The sequence below is a fragment of the Anabas testudineus genome, chromosome 10, assembly GCF_900324465.2.
Source record: "Anabas testudineus chromosome 10, fAnaTes1.2, whole genome shotgun sequence".
Taxonomy (NCBI): domain Eukaryota; kingdom Metazoa; phylum Chordata; class Actinopteri; order Anabantiformes; family Anabantidae; genus Anabas; species Anabas testudineus.
Window position 1 is genome coordinate 20,452,506 of NC_046619.1, and position 19,763 is coordinate 20,472,268.

At 36.8% G+C, this 19,763-nt stretch overlaps 1 protein-coding gene across 1 annotated transcript; it reads left to right on the forward strand.

Annotated features, from left to right (window-relative positions):
• Positions 1–418: 418 nt before the first annotated feature.
• adad1 (adenosine deaminase domain containing 1 (testis-specific)) lies at positions 419–7,379 on the forward strand. Its single transcript, XM_026358080.1, has 13 exons — positions 419–490; positions 1,319–1,510; positions 1,697–1,837; positions 2,058–2,228; positions 2,372–2,443; positions 3,032–3,157; positions 3,518–3,638; positions 4,356–4,526; positions 4,735–4,810; positions 4,910–5,066; positions 6,036–6,273; positions 6,607–6,739; positions 6,823–7,379. Exons 2-13 carry the CDS (start codon positions 1,327–1,329, stop codon positions 6,934–6,936), a joined length of 1,704 nt encoding a protein of 567 aa, XP_026213865.1. The 5' UTR covers positions 419–490; positions 1,319–1,326; the 3' UTR covers positions 6,937–7,379.
• The last annotated feature ends 12,384 nt before the right edge of the window (positions 7,380–19,763 follow it).

Sequence of the window (19,763 nt, forward strand, 5' to 3'; positions counted from 1 at the left end):
TTTAGTTGTTTTAAATATCCCCTGACATTTACTAAAGATGGAGATTAGCAGCATCTCAACATCAGGGAACCCCCTGGGCTGTAACATGACAGTAGTCGAGATGTTTGGTGTAAATTTTAATAATGTTTAAATTATATTCTGAAGAAATAAAGTTTTTGAGGCAACGATTTGATTGAATCTTCTGCCTAACAAGGCCTGGACATTGGTGTGGCTTTTACTTGAGGAAAGATTTTCAAGTAGCACTGTAGTTAAATACTTTTTAGGCAAGTTTTCACTCTCATTTCAGTATTACATTGGTGTAATTGCTCCACCTGTGTGTGTGTGTGTGTGTGTGTGTGTGTGTTTTGGCAGAGGGTTAACATGTAACTTGTAGTTTTTCCAAATTTCCAAACCGTGTGGTTCACTGTGCCCAATAAACGATCTGTGGTCGCTGTCAATCAAACGACCTCTGCGTTTCACACACCTGTGTAACACAAGCTTCACCTAAACGGTAAGAGTCCATCCTGTTTCAAACGTTAATTCAGCTGACAGTATATGTTAGAATACGTTTTTATTGTTTATTTTTTTAATGCTTCCATACGCAGGGATTTTAAAGTTTAGAACTTGCGTTAGGCGTCTAGCTCAGGTAGCTAGGCTATGCGCTAAGCTAACCTTAACTTAACAATCAAAAGAAGCAATAACTCAAAAATTTCCACTCTGACTGAAGTAAATTGCTGCATTCACTCGACTCCACATGGCGTATTAGAAATTTAGGGACTTTTGGTAACGTAAACGCAGGAACTGTGACACTCATCATAGTAAATTCCTCCTTTAAAGGTGCAAGTTAAGCTAGCGCTAGCATGAGACTGTCCTGCAGCACCCCGCTCCCTCAGGCTCTGCTCGGTGCTTCAGGTAGACTTCATCTGAAATTACAATAAGTAAACACTTAAACGCCTAAAGATAAGTTTGGGAGCAATGATTTAGTTTAAGACTTTTGTCTTACATAACTTACATACTGTATCTGTAACTACCACATTATTGAACTCACTTTACTAGCTAGCGCTAACATGAATTAAATGTGAGCTAAAACACAGAAATTGTCGTGATTTGGAGTATTTTGATTTTGTAAACAGCTCAAGCCTACAGTATTCACATCAGGAACACTTGTTTGTATTATGAAGTAGTTTTGTTTCTTAACCAGAGTGGTTAAAGCTGATCAGATGAGGTTAGCCACTGGATGCTACAATTAGAAGTATTGGAAACCTATGTTAAACATACAGTAACCTTACAGTTTGATGGTCTTCTGTGAAGTTTGATGTTCTTCTGTTCTTTGTGACAGCGTTCAGGATGATTCCAGTCGGTGGATCATTTCGAGGCTCCAGAGGAGCCGGCTTTGCACAAATTCTAATGAAAAATGGTCCTGCAACACCAGGACTGACTGAATCATACGAACCTCAGTCTACCCTGTCTGTGTCAACTGATTATATCAAAGAAGCTTTGGTCCAACAAGTAAAAAGTACATACAATCCTGGTGAGTTTGAGAATTTTAGTTTGCATTAGCTTAAACTATCAGCAACCTTTATCACCAGAGTTAATGTACCAAACTAATCCATATAACAACTTTAAGAATACAGAATTCACTTAATGTTTTGCTTTTGTCTACTACCTAACAGACACCTATTTAATCTGGCCCTTTTCCTTCTTTCCCCACCTAAAGGCCCTGCTGTCAAACCAAAAACCTCACCTAAAATATTGATTGAGAAATACATGCGAGGCGAGACGCATGCCGTCTCTTTGCTACATCAGCTCGCCCAGACTTTGCAGTTCCACCTGGAAATAAGGGAGACAGTGACCACAGGTAGCCCAATTTCTTATAAATAAAATATCATTTTTGAATGAATGAATTAAATGGATTTTTATCAAATGTTACAATGATGAAAAGCCCCTAACACATTCCTAAAGCGCAGGGAGACATCAATGTAAACATTTCACCTGCTAAAGACCTGTAGTGGCTGAGAGAAGGCTGGACAGCTAAAGATGAGGATTTGGTTGTAATCAATTTCTCATCTCTTTGTCAGGTGACACACCAGGGCTTTATTTTGCCTTTTGTGTGGTGATTGATGGAGTCAAGTACAAGACTGGCATGGGAACAACCAAAAAGGATGCTCGGTTAAAAGCGGCAGAGCTTTCTCTTCAAGACCTTTTACCCACCTTGGGAAATCTGAAGTCTTTCCTCCCTGAGCCATCAGGTTTGTTGACATTCAAATTACAGGAAGTACCGGATAGACATTATTTCTGATGGTTATTCAAAACGGTCAACGCTGACAGGTAGTATCTTATAAGGCACCACTTACCTTTATTACTTTCCATGACTGTGTTTTTTTTCCCTTAGATGTCCCTCCACCACTGCCAGTAAAAGAGGAACTCTCCATATCTGACATCCATCCTCGGAGAGCTGTTCGTGGTAACTCTGGATTTCTATAAGATTCTCTCACACTGCTCTTCTTGCAGTATAGTAAGAAAAAAGACCATTTGATGATCTTCTGAAACATTAGTGATCTGTGATTTGTACAGTCAGTGCCTTGGCACCTCCTCGTCACAGAATGAAACCCTCCGCACAGAAACTCTGAAAACTCACTTACTCAGTTGCGTTTTCAGTCTGCTGTCAAAGTTACAGTAGTGCATATTAGCTAGATGGGTAACTGAAAACATAAGGCCTGTTCTCCTTGTGTGAGGGGAAAGAACCGAGCTAAGTTTGACTACTGTTGTATTTGTATGTGTTGAATGCGCTATAACTTCTCCACTCGCTGGATTGTGGTGTTGTTTGCCCACACAGAGGCGACACAGGAGGACGTAGCAGGACGAGTGGCCAAAATGATAATGTTCATTCTTATGTCAACAAACCTGCATGGAAACACAGTATGCAATAACTAGGTCAGATGTGTAAAGTAAAAACAGGAAGTGCAGGAAATATTGTACAGTGGAACATCTCCCTTTTCAACAAGCTCCTCTGGCTTTGAGAATTTTTCTTTTTTCTTTTCTTGCTGTTCAGAAAGGAAGAATTCTGTCAACCTCCAGATTCTACACGCTGTCAGGGATCAGCTTACTAAGCTGATGAGCATTCACCCAGAGTTCTCTGCGTGTGCAGGCACCACAGCAGCATTCATCATGCAGACTTGTGAGTTGGCTCTTACAAGCAAATGAGATTGCCTGTAATGTTCCCTGAAGCTTAGTTAGGTAGTTACATCTAACATTACCTTTGTGCGTGCTTGGCTTCCCTAGACAGTGTATTGCATAGACATTTACTTAATGTGTCTCTCAACATAATGTCGTTATCAGATGACTTAATTTATCATAAACAAAACTTTATCTGTGAAATATATGATTTGAGATATATATGTATATATATTTCTGTTGGGTGTTACGCTGTATTTCTAGGGTCATAACAATGAAAAGCACATATCTTATCATATCATAACTTTAGCTGGCTACATACTTTGTATTTACTCCTGTCTGTATTTTCTCTCTCTCCCTCTAGCCAGTGGATGTGAGGTGGTTGCACTTGGCACTGGAAACTACAATACAAAAGAAAATGCCTCAAGTGGGCGAGTTCTGCATGATTCGCATGCAGTTGTAACCGCCAGGAGGTCTCTAATGAGGTTACATTATATTTTGAAATATCAGTTGTAGAAACATATTTTCACCTTATTATCTAAGTCACTGTTGTGGAAATCACATTTTTATAAAACACTTGGCAAATATAAACGTATTTTATTTCCGTCCCCCCAACATCAACACCTTCAAATACCTTTCATAAAATGTGGTCACACAAATGACACATTTGTTGAATTTGTACCTTCTGCTAGTGGTACAAGTAAATGTTCTTCAGCACATTTGCAGACCACAGTAGCCTACATATGTCTAAGAATGACTGAGTTTGCATGTGGGTGCATCTTCCCCTGATGCCTGCACCACTATATACTGTAACTATGTGTCAAATGCAGGCAAGTCTCACCGTTAATCAATTAATGAATTAATTAATGCACTAGGAACCTAGATTAAAAATTATTACTATTATTTACTTAAATACAATGGATACATACTATATAAAGACATTTTGAAAATATAGACCAGATGTGGTCATTTATATAGATAAACTATGGAAGTTTAGTGCGAATGTGAATTCACAAACGGATATTAATAGAATATTAATAATAATGGATATGCATTGTTTCTCTGGGTTATTTAATAGATGAAGACATGATGGCTTATTGTCTTGTAATACTGTCCTTCTCCACCTGGAGTTGTCTTATCAAAGACTGCACATATTTTGGAAATGATAATATTAAAATGAACTGTTCCACTTGTGTTGTCAGGTTTTTGTACCGACACCTGCTGATGTTCTTCAGCAAAACAGCCAATCTGACAGACAGGTCAATCTTCCACCAGAACAGTGGCAGCAGCCTCCTCTCTCTCAAGAGCGGGATCACCCTTCACCTTTATGTGAACCAGCTCCCAAAGGGTGCAGCCCAGATCCCTTCCAAGCTGTGAGTGCTTCATTACCAGCTTCAACCCTTTTAACTGGAGAAATCTGTCCTGTTATTGTATAGTTTATTTATAATTTTGTAATTAAAGTAATAGCAACCAAATATTAGAAGTAATATCAGGAGGATTAGTGTCAACCTGTGTATGGAAGCATAACGTTTTTACAAATGGAAAGGTTTCAAGTGCTTCAGCTGAGTGCTTTATATCCAGACGTCTGAACCCGCTTTCCATTTCGGCATGGCAAGTCAACAGCGAGATCAGCCTACATCTGTCAGTGGAGGGCAAGGTATTGTACTGTTACGTTGTCTTATATGGGGGATTTAGTGTGGCTTGTGCAGCTTTTACCTTAATAACTAACTACAACTCGATTTGTTTCTTTTCAAAGGTGTTCTCAGTTTTCTCGTCAGCCTTCGATCAGTCTGCATCAAAGGTGGTCAGCATGTCCACCGCTGACAAGATCACTCAGTGGCAAGTGCTAGGATACCAGGGAGCCTTGCTCAGCCACTTTATCGAGCCAGTCTATGTCCAGAGCATCCTTATAGGCAAGTGAATAAGTCAAATCATTCTTCTTGGGCTAGGCTAATCAGGGATGGCGTTCAAAAAACAGAACTAGAATTACAATAGCAGAATCATTTCAGGTGAGGTAGTATAGCTAGGGTAATGGTGCAGAATCCTGGACGTCTTGAACTCGTGTTGGTGTTTATTTTTGGTTGTTGATTGTAGTGAAGCTTAAACCAACCACAACATTACATTCCCCTGTCAGTTTGAATTTTGTCATTGATTGGATATAAGGACACTCTGAACTTATTGACACCCGTCGATCTAAACAGGCATTACTTTTTTCACATGCTGACGGCTCACAAGGTTAAAACCACAAGTTGTCACATGTGGCCACCAGTCATTGTGTTCTGTAAACAGAAAGGTGTTCTTTTTTTTTTTGTTTTGTTTTGTTTTTTCTTTTTAATGGTGGTTGGTCATACACAGATATCACAACCAGCCAATAAATTCCCCAACATATATCATCTAATTATGAAATATCCTACTCAAGTTTCCATGATAGATTTTATAAAGGACATTTGTGTTATATTAAATTTTTCCATCTGACTGTGACCTCTCCTTTTTTCATAATCGTAATGACTCTATGACCTGCATTTGTCCAATTGATGATGAAGGGAAAGTCCAAAATTGGTTGTTTGATGTATGTAAAAATATAGCAAACTAGGTATTCTTCTCATAATCAATATCTTTATTTATAACTGTGTATGATTTTTGAATTTAATTCTTTCTTTGTGCATTTTTCCTACCATGTTTATATTATTAAATGACGTGTCATTTTTTAACATAAAAGCATGAAGAATGAAGACAGAAAGGTCTAACATGGTATGCTTCTACAAGGAGGCAAAAGCTAAAATCCCACAAATAAATGACAGAATGAAGGAATGATGATGATAATAGTAATATTATTCCATAATCAGAAGGTTGTGCACAGGTCAGACTGTTAAATCTTACAGGTGATTCCAGCTGCAGTGATATCCGTGGCATGGAGATCTCTGTGAACCAGCGCGTGGAGGGGATCACATCTCAACTGCCTATGTTCTACTGCATGATGAGGCCCCACATCAGTCTAGTGCCATCTGTGGCTACTAATAATATCTCCGACAGTGGCCACATGACTTACGGTATCAACTGGAGTGAAGGAGATGGTTCACTAGAGGTTGTGGATGGTCTGGACGGCAAAACGGTCGAGGAGTAAGGATGACTGGGCTGGAATTTGGCATTATGGTGTCATACAATTAGCTCCATAACTATTTGACACAATTTTATCAGTGAGGCTCTGCCTGTCACCACAGTGGATTTAAAATAAAATAACTGTCAGCTTTAATTTAAGGGTCGGGGTAATTAATTTGCGTGTTTATTAATATAAAGTAAGAGTCTTAACAATACAGCCACTGTGTTTTTAGTTAATTTCAGTTTCTTAATTGATGAACTAAGCCAGATTTAATTGCTCTTATTTGTTTCTAGCATTGTCTGTTTACTTGGCAGATATTTTCTAACACTATATGTTACAATATGTTGTTGTAGATCTCCTTTTAAGAGTGGCTCTGCTCTGGCAAGCCGTCTTTGCAAAGCAGCAATGCTGCACCGCTTCAAGCTGGTGGCCAAAGAGGCACAGAGGAAGGACCTTCTGACCACAATCTCCTACAGAGAAGCAAAGGTAACCTTTAAATCTCCTATAAACATTAAAAATGTCTGGTAATTCTATTACCTCTATTATTTACTGTTGTTTTGCCATTAAAGAGGATGGCGAAGCCGTACCAGGAGGCCAAGAACGTGTTGAGGGCATACCTGTTGCAGCAGGGTTTTGGTTCCTGGCTGGTCAAGCTGTCGGTTAGTGATAACTTCAACATGTAAATAAAACCAAGTATTGAATGGAGAAAAAGCTACATAATGGAAGAAATTGTGTTGAGATTTTTAAGTTTAGTTAGTTAGCACTTGTTAAACTATAGAACTATGTTAGTTATAGGATGTTTTTGTTGTGGTTTCTAAAGGGATTAAAATCAATCCCTGTTCATATCAGTTTTGAGACTTGCACTTAATACAAATAATAATAATTTGTATAGTAGACGTCTTTTGTAGAACAGTTTTGAGTTGTAGCCCACCACAGGCCTTTAACTGTGGTGACAGGTCTGCTTTCTGCAATTAACATACTGATGAATATGCCACATATTTGTTTGTAGTGAAGAACATTGTGTAATGAAAAGGAGCATTCACATTGTGCGGTGAAAGCCTCTTCTCTCAAACTTTTGATCTTTGCCTTTGTGGGGTGCGTATTTGATATAAAGTCGAAAGTGTGACAGAAGAATTATGTTACTATTGTTACATAAACAAGAGATTGGTCTCACTGAAGTTGCTGTTTGTTTTTTCATCTGTTGGAGAACGTTTTACAGTTTGATTCATTAATCCATATTTTAAAAGATTAGAGCTTTAGTAACCCATGGCAAACTAAAGAATATAAATCAGAAAAAATATTAAGAGGACACTACATGTTAATTTTTTCAATAAAAGCACTTGACACTTGTGACAGCTCTCAGAAGCTAAGGTAAGATGGCCACAAAGAATTTGATAGAATTCAATGCATAAATAAAATGGGAAAACCAAAACAGGACTCCCACGTAATAGTTGAGGCAGAAGTTTTGTGAACATGACGCGTGGTGAGTGTATAGTAAAATGACTGGACACTGCTCTCTGTTATCATCATTAAAAACCATGGCTCACTCAGCTGTACCACTACACTACCACTAATAGTTATGTTAAACTACCACTATTTGCCCGAGCACCTTTAATATATTCTTGGATTTTATAATTACCAGGAGTAGGGCAGAATGAACACTTTATAGTTTACCACACATGTTAATGTTATTAATGCTATCTGGAGAAATTACACTACATTAACTTTGCTGTTAGATGGCAAATGGCAGGAAGAAGCAGGCGAATTACAATCGATTTGACTTTCGATAGGTTGACCAGCAGAGAACTAATCACTGAATATTGTGCTGTACTTGCTGATGTACTGGGATAGTAGCTGCTGCTTTCATGAGTACTCTGCAAGTGCATTTGTGTGTTATGATGGCTCTACTTTTTGTTTTAATATGGCAGCCTTTTAAGGCTCTGAATGATGGACGTCTAAATGGACAGATCATCAATGAAATACCAGTATTGAAGGCAACAATATACATTCTGGTACAAGCAACATTCTTTCAGATTTTAAACTACTTTGTTTAGCTCCACAATGAGATTATACAAAGGGGGCAGTGGGTAGCAGCCTGTGGTGTATCTTGCTACATACTCTGAGGTGAAGCATTGGTAATTATAGAGAAAATATGTCAGCTGTGGTGATAACTAGAGCAATACCTTAACTACAATATTGTAACTAGACAGCTTTTCCACTAATTTGAAGTCGCCCCTGCATTTTCAGTCTTCGCAGGGATTTTACATGGTGCTTGAGGACCAGGATTGGACACCTAGTCCTCAGCAGTATAGCTGTTTTTTTATGGGATTGACCCCCATTGTTGATACAAACTGTTGATTTGCCTCACTGCTATAGCATCTACGCATACAGGAAATGCTTTGGTTTCCTGTGTATGTGATGCAGCAGATCATTTAATCTTAAGTGTTGAACAGTATTGTGAATGGAGTGGTATGTATACTTCCTACTGGTTTGCTCAGCAGAAGGAATTTCCAGTGCATTCAGGGAACTCGTGTCCAAGGATCAAGCTTTTCAGTAGTATGTATATGTCCAGGTTTCATACTTCTTTTACTTTTTCAGATGTTACTAGTTCTAAGTCATATATAGTGCTGTGTGATCTAAAAGCCTAATGCAATGCAATGCAGTATTACCTTTTGATAGAACCTCATACTGTTTAGTTTTATCAGTATAGCAGTGCTTTAAAATTACGTGCCGATTACATTAATTTTGAACAAGGATATCTTTGAGTGGTTACATTCTTCTCACATCTCATGGTTATGTCTTTGTTTTTGATCCTACCTAGACAGTTATGCTTATCTCCCACACTGCTTTAAACAATGACAAAGCGGGAAAATGTTTAGTACTCATGTGCTACATGCATACATGTAAATTGCATTTCCTACTCCTGTAGCTTGTACATTTTGTTGCAATAAATTTTTTTCACTTCACCAGGAATCTTTAGATAATCAAGACGATTAACTTCTGCAATGTAAATCAAAAGGAAAGTCTCCCAGAACGTAATAACTTAAAATAAATGATACCACCCACTTTTTAAGACTATATTAATGCTATTTTGCATTTGTCAAACATCAGTTTGCAAGCTCAAAGTTACCTTTTCTGTAGAATGGCACCATCCACAAAATTGTAGAATTGTAATCTTTACAGATTTTGAATGTCTCTGAATGTCCCATGTGAAATTAAACATTTTACTTTCTGCATTAATGTGTTAATGCAGAAAGGGAACTATAAGTAACATTTCTACACTTTTTAGGAAGTAAGACTTGTGAAAATATATTAAATAGCCTTTTTTTTCTCTTTTTCTTTTTTCTATTGGAGGGGGAACATGAATTCGCTGAGGTGATACTAGTAGGTTTAGAGATAAACAGGATATGCAACTCACTTGATGTGGTTACGCAGTGAAAACATTTGAGACCTGAGCTGTTAGAGGCTGTAGCACCTATACTGAGGTGCTGTGCAGGATGATGTGTAATATGTGCTGCATTCTTGTAAATTGTGGAACGTCATGTGTTCCAGGGTTCCAGGTTTATTTTTTATTTTAATTTTAAATTTTTTTGGTCAGCAAGATTTTAAATAAAAGATGAAATAAATAATTGTTTATACCCATGACAACGAGAAAGTGACATAACAGCAAATATAATAGTTCCATCTATAATATGGGCAAAAAACAAATTTAAAAACATGGAAAGATGCCATTTAAAAGAAAACACACTAACTGTAGCTTGAAACTATGTGTTTTCATAGTATATTTGACAAACCACTTTACATGGATGTAAATACAGTAGTGCAGTACCCATGCAATTTGGCAACCGTTGCAGTGGAAAAACCATTAGTCAGAATTGTAGCAAATTCATAACATAGTGTGTGTGTGAAGCTTCTCTATTAAGGCAAGACAGTGCAAATTCAGCAAAGAGAGCCACAGTGGTTTAAAACAATCCACAGAATGAACCAAGAGCTAAGTTGTGCCATCTTTAAAATTTTATTAAGAGAATTTTGCATTGGCCTACTGAGGGTGGTCAATGCCAGAGGCATTACTAAGCATGTCCTAACATTAACCAAATAGTTTGCCTGAACTTAAATTCAGATGTTGCATATTAAAACGTCTTTATTAGAAATTGTTTTTTTTTTTTAAATAATGGTCATATAGGTTGTTCAGCTCATACGTCATGAAGTTATCTACCTGTTGTTGTCCAAATATCTTTAAATATAGAAAATTGAAACAAATGGATAAATCTGTATAGTGAAAGACACGTTGCTTTGGCATGTGTTTTTATGCCAGATGCCCTTCTTAATGCAACCATCCCTTTTTATTTATTTATTTATTTATTTATTAAATCTGGGCTAGGGACAGGTCGATTGCAAACCTGTGGTCTTCTGTATCCCAACCCAATGCTCTACAACTGAGCCACCAGGGTCCCCTAAATTCATACGTCTGTATAACATACAAAAATAAAATAAATTGTGATGTAATAATTAAAGCATTGTTCTCTTAAGGTGAAATTTAAAGCCTAATGTCTTGGCTAACATTCTGCTTGATTGTGCTACCAAAAAAACGACTAACCCGCAAACATAAACACTGTCTACCAACTATTTGGGACAGACAGCTAGGCACTGTGGTGTTTTACATAATCTATATTTGTACCTCACTTTCAGGCTGACTTCACTATGACGTGACACTCCATATTCAAGCTTTTAATAGACGGCTTGACAATTGTATTTGCCCTTAACGTTGAGGAAATTCAGCGTCCTACAGCAGCCACGCATCTATTCTGCCACCACATTATTTGCATTTTTGCTAAAATTGATAAAATCTGCTTCTAAAACTTAATTTTTATATTATCTTGTGTGTCTTACACGTAAATCAGTTTAAAACATGATGTAGATTTGCATTTGCTTTGAAATCTCCATGAAAGCACATAAGCTAAAGTACAGTAACTATTTTTTTGTAGTCACTATAACTAGCTAGTTTTCAATAATTGAAAATAACGTGTTCTTAATGGCAATGCACAAACTCTTTATGATAACATTTATTAAATTAGGGCACCAGTATACACCATATTAAATAATAAATAAATATATAAATAGAAACTTGGCTTACATTCAATACATCATTGTTTGAAGTTGAGAACCATCAAAGTAATAATCACAGCTGTTGTACATCATTTAGAAGTCTTAACATAGTAATATTTAGTTACAAAATAAATAAACATTCAATGTGAATAGTTGCTTTAGCTGTACATTAGTTACATGCCTGCTAATGTTTCAGACCAGTGTTCACAGCATCACTAAAAATGATATACATTACATAAGTCCAACATGTCTTCATGTTGGTTGTACATACTGTATATTGCTTCAGATTTGGTGGTGACTGCAGTGTTTCGCAGCTGTTGGAGAAGCTGTGGCAAAATATGCTGCCCAAGTCTTATTTGACTGAAGCTACTTTTTTTAGCTTTTAGTAAGTGCGCTGTAAATGTGCTCACATAAATCTTCTGTTTTGTTCAGAAACTCTGAGAAAGAAGTTTCGGACCATCTCTCACAGGAACATTCAGAGCTGTTCAGTGCCTAGGGAGAAGATAATATGTCCCAATCAATTTGAGCAAATTTTATGCTTTCATCCATTGGCTTGGCAACATAATGTGGAGAAATACTCACATGGTTCTTTTCCTGTGTTTTCTTGATCATGATCTGCAAGACTTTAACTCCTTGGCCTATGTAGTCATTGTCGTCGTTACATTCAGCTTTAACTGTTCCATTAAGTTCCTTCTTTAGGCATTCCAGTGCTGTAGTAAAGCATTCCTCCTGTGTGCAAAAGAGATGTTTTAGCTTCCTTTTTGCTGCTCTGACTGTGGCAGACTTGTGGCTGCACACGGACAAGTCAGCAAGTAGAAACTGTTACAACTGTGACAGAAGCTGCGTATCAACACCTGGCAAGCTCATTTCCTGTACTAGAGAACCTTTTGCATGTGGTTTATAAAAGCTCAAATAAGCCCTGAAGCTTGATGCAGGGGAGTACCCAAATGTTGTTGGGTTTTTTTTTTTGTTTTTTGTTTTTTCTTTTTTGATGTGAATGTTGACAAGTAAAAAATGTCAAAGTAGTATTTTAAAGAAATGCCAATGTAAAAGTTTTACTATAAAATGTTCTCTTACCTTCACATTGTCTGGCGTATAGAATTTTGAATCTGCTGGCTGTATGGGCAGAAGAACACAGAATTTATTAGCAACTGATAGAAACTTAGCATAAGAATTCACAAAACATATTCAGCTCAAAATGACTTACGCAGGTGACGTTAATCCTCATTTTGTCAGTTTTTAAGTTTTTGCATCTAGGAATATCTACCGGATATGCGTAAAGGAAGCAATGAAGAGTAGCAATCCATAGGACAGTCTTCATTGAGAGCTCCATATTCAGCTTAAAGTCTTGTCCGTGTGATAAACAAGTTGCTTAGTGGAGGTATTTTATTGGTTTACTCTACCCTCTATGTTGTATTGAATTTATATAGCTGTGGGGTGGAAAGGGTGGGCTGAATTAGTTATATATCACCTAATGCATACAGCGTTGTTTTTCCTTTAGATGACTCTTGGAATTTTTTTTTCTCTCTCTTCATGATGCTACTAGAAAATGGTAAAATCCCTCAAGTGGCCTATTGCAGCACAGCATGTTACTTCGCTATTATGAAACTAGGTTGACTGTCCCTAGTTGTGGTGTGTGTGTGTGTGTGTGTGTGTGTGTGCGTGTGTGTGTGTGCTTGGTTTTTTTTTTTTTTTTCTTTTTTTGGTGTGTGATCTCAGTTGGGCAAATGTTTGTCATGACATACCTTTTTGCAATTTGAGAATGTTAAAATATATTTTAAATACCTGCCATTCACTGTCATTCTGATCAGATCTGATAACTTAGGCACAGATCATTGAAGAAAACATATTTTAAAATGTATTTTTTTAAATAAGTTATGTATTTAGGGTATCATCATCACAATTGTTGAACGTATCTAGTATTCCTATTTGTTTGCATCTTAAGCATGTATTGTCTACATCCAGATGTTCCAAGTAGATATTTAAATGTGTGATAAATCTTTTATTATTTTATTGGTTTATTTGCTTCCTTGTGCGACTAACAGTCTTTGCTGTTAGTTATCTTTCCACTCGGGGTTTCCACACAGTCTATTTCACTCTCTTATGTCAGTGTATCCCCACCGCCTCCACCTTGTGTTGGTGTATTCCTGCTGCATCCACTGCCACTTAACACTAGTCACTACGCTCTAAATAGAACATTAAATATTAATTACATTTATTTAGTTTAGATTGAAAACAAAGGTGTGGTGCTAGTTCATATCTGCGCTTTGCCATTGCTCGAGCCCCCCAGTTCAACTTATTGGTAAAGAGAACACCATTTTCAACTGTCTCTGCTTAACTAAAACAGATGTACAGAGAGATGAGAAATGTATTCTTCAGGGATCAGTTATGATTTTTGTTTTGTTCATGGTCTATAAATTATTGGACAAGTAGTAAAAGTATTTCCTTGTCTGGTTCCCCCCCCCCCCCCAATAAAGATTTAAAAGGCCCATCATCAGTGTAGCATTTCATCAGTCTAAAATTACTGTGATGACTCACACAGTTAATGTCATGTAGTGTGAAAGGACGCGGCCTTGTGGTATCTTCTTTTTTTGAATACAGGTAGTAGTAGTAGGATTACAATGAAAGACATTCTATTTATTTGTCAAGTAAATACTTTTTATGTCTTTTAAGTAAAGACTGTATTTCACATTTTTATTTATGCTTTTATTTTTTTTATTTATTTTTTTTTAACTTTATGTCCACCATTTTTTTTTTTTTTTAATGGACATAATTTTAGATTTGATCCCACTGTACAGTCTTGAGTTTGAGGTTCCACTTTGTCTTTTTATATTATTTAAATGTGTTTTCTTGGATCCAAGTAAGGGGGGAATACTTAACCAGGTCATAGTTTTGATTTTTTTATGTGAAAATTTGTTATTTTTCCATGTTTGGGATTTTTTTTTGTCATGTAGGAAAGTTCCTCTCTTGTCTTTCCCTTTGAGACTGGGAGTCATTGTTTTATTCAACATTTGGGTATGCATATTTATAGGGCAATTTATAAATGCCATTTCCCCTACACCGTTTGCACTCATGCAGCCCTGTATCAGCACACTCCCACTACAGTTTTTCATAGTTAACACTATGCAGTCATTGGGGTAGTTCTGACCCCATGTACACCAAACATGCTATCTGATCCCATTTATTTATGATAGTCTAATCTTACTACGGAATGCCCCACCAGTTTTTACTAGGCTTTTTTCCAGTCTTGAGCCCAGTCACTGAGGTGGTCTGATTACTGGTCACTAAGCCACCAGTTGTGCTAAGTCAGAACCACTTACCCATCTATTTTTCAGTGGAACATTGTGTAATTACATTGCTTCAAAAATAACTGAATAAATAAAAATAAATTAACAACTAAATCACAATGGATATTGATGAAGTACTCAATGAATGAAGTACTACTTCATTTGTTCCAAATAAAATTACATAACCAAAATCATCAACCCTTGTATTCAAAATCAAGATTTAAAAGTAAAGCTTCTTCCAAGTTTGGTGAATTTCATCACCTTTGCAAGTCCGTAATAGCTCCAAACAACACGTGGCCATGCTCATGCTGGCTCCTGGAAGAATAGGCCAAATTCCTCCTGAAGGTTTAAATGATCTACAGCTAGAAAAAGCACTTGTTGGCTTGAGTTGATATTTGTGACTTTGAAGATCAGATCAGAACAAATTTATGTAGAAAACCAGGAACAGTGTCATAACTAATTCTTGCAACTATATTAAGGTCAAGATACTAAAGAATTATCTCGAGACACCCAGAGAATCCCTTTTCGCAGCAGCACTAGGCGACAGTGGAGAGGAGGAACTCTCTTGAGCAGAAGAAACCTCCACCAGAACTAGGCTCAGGGTGGGTGGCCATCTCCCTTGACTGGTTTTGGTGAGTGAAAAGCAAAGGGAAAATGAGAGCAAAGAGACAAGTAGTTGTTGCAGAGTTAACTTTATACTTCCCAGATTGGGTATGTGTAGTATCTGTACAGTTTGTGATGTGGTAAAAATCTACTCAGACTGCTTGTGGATTACATTTGTGAGTCAAAAGTAGGACTTTCCACAAGATACTAAAAAGTATACCACCAGCCAACAGTTGGGGCATGCTGTCTTATTTCAGTGCTTTTTCTTTCTTTCTTTCCTTATCTATTATTTCAAAGTTGTAATATTGAAGACATCCAAACTATGAAAGAACACACATAGAAATGTGTTAAGCAACCCATAATGTGCTACATTTAGCACATTTATGACAGGTTGGCACCTTCGTGGCAGTCTCTCATCAGATTTACATGGTCGTAAAATGTTTTTGTGGCATTTCTTGCCTTTTTAATGTGCTTTAGATCATCAGTTTTGTTCAGATGAAAGTTGGGTCAATAGTCCTATTAGTAGTACTACAACTTCCACATTAACAGTTAAGAGAAAAGACGTCTATTGTTACTTTAAGAAATGAAATCCAACCTGCTGTTGAACGGATGTAGTAGATCTGTCTACTGTTGAAGACAGATAAGACAACAGGAAAAACTGTACACATATTGTGGTGATAATGATAAGGGTTGTAATATAAATAAACACTTTTCAAAACTAAGTTACAATGTGCTTTACATTAAAAACAAAACAGTGCACAGATAAAACACTTTAATGATGCTGTTTTTTAAAGTAAATCCAATCCCAGCAAGTCTTGATTTTAAGATACCTCATAGGTAATTGTATGATGTCTAGCTTCTGTTTAGCTTACAGTTCACTTTGAGCTACTGCAAGGGCTTGATGGTGGAAACCAGTCTCAATCTTTCCCAATTGTATTTCTCCAGTGTATTTTGAACACGGTTCAATATTTAATAGACCTGTTAATCCTTTTCTGATGGTAGTTTTCATACTTTTAAAGATATAAAGGATTTATCTCGTCTCTAGTTTCAAACCTGGTGAAGTTAATTACTGATAAGTATTTTTCTGTCAAACTCTGCTAAGTGTCCACATTGAGAGGGAATTGACAAAAAAGCGTTTACTAGTAGCTACCAATAATTTACCATTTACATGACCAATAAATGCAATAATACTTCAAGACAGTTGTGAATGATTTTTGCAGTTTACATTTTATTAGCCAAATTTCACATGGTGTATAAATAAAAGTGTAAAATAAATAACAACAAACAACAATAATCCCCTTGGGGGACATTCTTTTGGGCAGGCAGGCCCCTTAAGGCATCAATGGTTCATGTTTCAGTGTCTTGTCCTGGGACACTTGACATATGGTCAGGAATTAGGGGTAACTGTGAGTTGAACCACCAACCCTAGGGTTCATAGACAACTGCCTTACCAGCTGATCCACTGCCAATAAGAGAACTTCATTTCAGTGTTGTTGAACTTTTGGTTAGACAGCATCACATTTTAGTGCAATATGTAAATTAAGTAGAGGAAAAATCTGTAGACTCAGTGTAAATTAATCTTTAGCTGTACGCGGAGTTGCATTACTCATGAGAAGTTTGATGAAATCTTTAAAGTTATTCACAAATTCTGCAAACTGCTTGCGGGAACCCTCATCTTCCCACTTGCACTCTGCAGAGTTGGTCTGTGGCTGTGAAGAGAAGAGGTTTTGTTTTGGATCATGCATTTTTAGTAAGGGACTTCAAATAGTTTAAAAGGCATATACCAATAATACTTACATGTTGTGAGAACTGTATTTTTTGACAACAGTTGTTCAAAGCTTTTACTGTGTCATTAATACGCTCGTCATCATCATCATCACGACAGTTACATGCGGCATAGTCCAGTCCTTCTTTGAAGTGCTTCAATGCAGCAGTAAGACAGTGATTCTGACAAAGACAGCAATTCGTAGGATCACATTTGTGTATTAAATGAATTTAAAATGCTAAAATAGTTATTTTAAGGTAAAGTTGATAAGTATTAAGAGCACATGCAAACATTGACTTCAATTTTTTACTCCATCTTTACGAGAAACGCAAGCAGTGAAAAAATGACAAAAGCATTACAATGACGTAAATACAGAGGTACTGTAAAATCTTTTAGGACAACCTTGGTTGGTAAGTCATGCAGAAGGATCAACTTCTAAATAAATATTTAAACCTTATTTGTAAAATTCTCTTACCTGCACGTTTGTTGGAGAAATGAAAGTCACATTGTGTCCCTACAACAAGAGAGACAATGTACTTGAGTGCAATTCAGTTTAAATATTTCTTTCACTCAAATTAGTTGCAGACAAAAGAATAAAAGAAATAGAGTAGTAAAATCTATAATGAACTTACACATTCCACTTTATCTAGACGTCTGACATGCAGGCTGGGGCACACGACGGGGTTTGCTTGAAGATGCTCTGAGAAAGTGAGGAGACAAAACACCCAGAGGACCATTCTGAAGTACTGTTGCATTTTAAAGTTTGATTGTAGTTTTCTGTAAGGATCTACAATAGTTATGCTAACACCTTATGTCCCTCTTCTGTATAGTTTGCCAATTTATAGGGTATAGGGATGAGTGGGCTCTGATTCTTTCCTATTAATCATGCAGCACTTTCCCTTTATCAACTGCAAGGTAAAAACCCAAAGATTAAAAAAAAAAAAAAAAAAATTCAGGTGGCCACAGGATAACCATCCCTCTTGACGTAATTTTCTGGTGACATCAAATCCATGTGGTGACTTCATAGAGGGCAGTTGTGATTTGAATTGCTAAAACTATTTTTAACCGGTGGTAACTGGTTTCATTATTATTACTTTGTTCAGATTTATAAAATGGTGACATTTCCCGTGTAAAAGATACTTGCTGGACACCTATGTGCTCTTGTCTATGTGCTGGCTTCCTGTTTTCAAAGAAAGTGTGTTTTTTTTTTTTCAACATGAACAGCGTGCAAGACCACAAACTCATCTCTACTTTATTTAGTGGGAGTTGAATTCAGTTCTGTTCAGTTTTTACTTGTTCAGTGTCAAGTTAATGAACTTTGAGTGTTTTATCAGCTTAGAAATATTGATTTCTGACTTGTTGAGAAGTTGTTTTTATTTCAGGACCAGAAGACCAGAAAATTGCAAATAGTACACTTTTCCTAGCTGTTGTATATTGGGCAGACATTTTCTAGAAACTAGAAAAACGGCAAAAAAGACAACTTTCACGTAATTCAGCTTCATATTTCTTTAGTAAACTATTCCTCTGCATGTTTTGTTTTTGCATGTCAGAACAGTGGGTTTCAGTAAAAATAGACAGCATGGCTGGCTGCAAGTAGCAATGTATGTTTTGTGTATGCGTGTTACGTCACAGTCATACGCCTACGCTCTCACTGGGGATTCCCCACAAGAATCCCAGGTTACAGCCGTACCAGTGCCAACAATGCCTGCTTAATGAACCTAATCGCATTGGACATTGTCAGTGTTTTTTTTTTTTTTTCTTTCTTTCTTTCTTTTCTTTTTAGGCTATAGTAGTTTACTGGTTAGGTTTCAGTTTTGCAGTTGCATCAGGAGTCACCAAAAATAATATATGTGACAGGATTTTGACGTGAGTGAAGAGGGTGGGGAAATTTCTATCCATAGAATTTGTCATTATGTAGGGGCATCCCTGCTGTTTCCATGTCTTATTGACAAATCCTTGCCCACACTGAAGATTAAACATTGATAATAAGGTGCATGTGTCTACCAGGCAGGAAAGTAACATTTCACTGATTGCTGATGTGTATATTTTTTCTTAAATGCAGGTTATTGATGTCTTCCTCTGTGCATCAGTAGTATCATAAACCAAGCCTCTATTTGTTCGTTAAGCGTTGTTGCACGTGCCGAAGTCCAGCGTTTAACTCAAATTTGACCCTGTGCAGATTTCCTGTTTTTATGTTCCTTCATTTTCAGTGAGATTTAGTGTTGCAGGTTTTGTTTGAATTTTGGGACCACAATCTTGATGAAAATTAAAGATGCAGTTTGTTTACACCCTTTCTGTGAACTACCATGCTTTACGGTACGTTAGCATTATTAGTGCCTGTATTTAGTATAAGAATGAGTAACCACCTTAGTTTTCTGCATCCCTAACATGTTCTTTTGCTTTAATCTTCTTACTAGTTTTCTAGCACCAGTAGCTCACATTTCTTGCAGGCAGACAATTTTAATGAGTACATTATGTTTCCATCCCTTAGTGGAAGTATAACCAAGATTCGTGCTTAACATAAATTACTTGAAGGCCTTTGTGACAGCACTGTCTGTTTGTTCTTGGTGCAATCTCAAGGTCTCTAAAAATACTGAGTCATTTTTCCCACAAGCACACAAACGCCTACAGTAGTAAATCATGCATTCATATTTAGTAGCTTCGTACTGCATTTTTCCATTAATTATTTTGCATTTCCTTATCTGCAGATATCTTCCTTATCGTCACAAATAATAGAATAGAGCCCTGC

What these genes read in the sequence shown, in the direction of transcription:
- adad1 (XM_026358080.1), top strand. Translation starts at nt 1,327, where the DNA reads ATGATTCCAGTCGGTGGATCATTTCGAGGCTCCAGAGGAGCCGGCTTT. An exon ending in AAGGGAGACAGTGACCACAG is followed by an intron (nt 1,838 to 2,057) that starts GTAGCCCAATTT and finishes TCTCTTTGTCAG; the next exon opens with GTGACACACCAGGGCTTTAT. An exon ending in GCCCAGATCCCTTCCAAGCT is followed by an intron (nt 4,527 to 4,734) that starts GTGAGTGCTTCA and finishes CTTTATATCCAG; the next exon opens with ACGTCTGAACCCGCTTTCCA.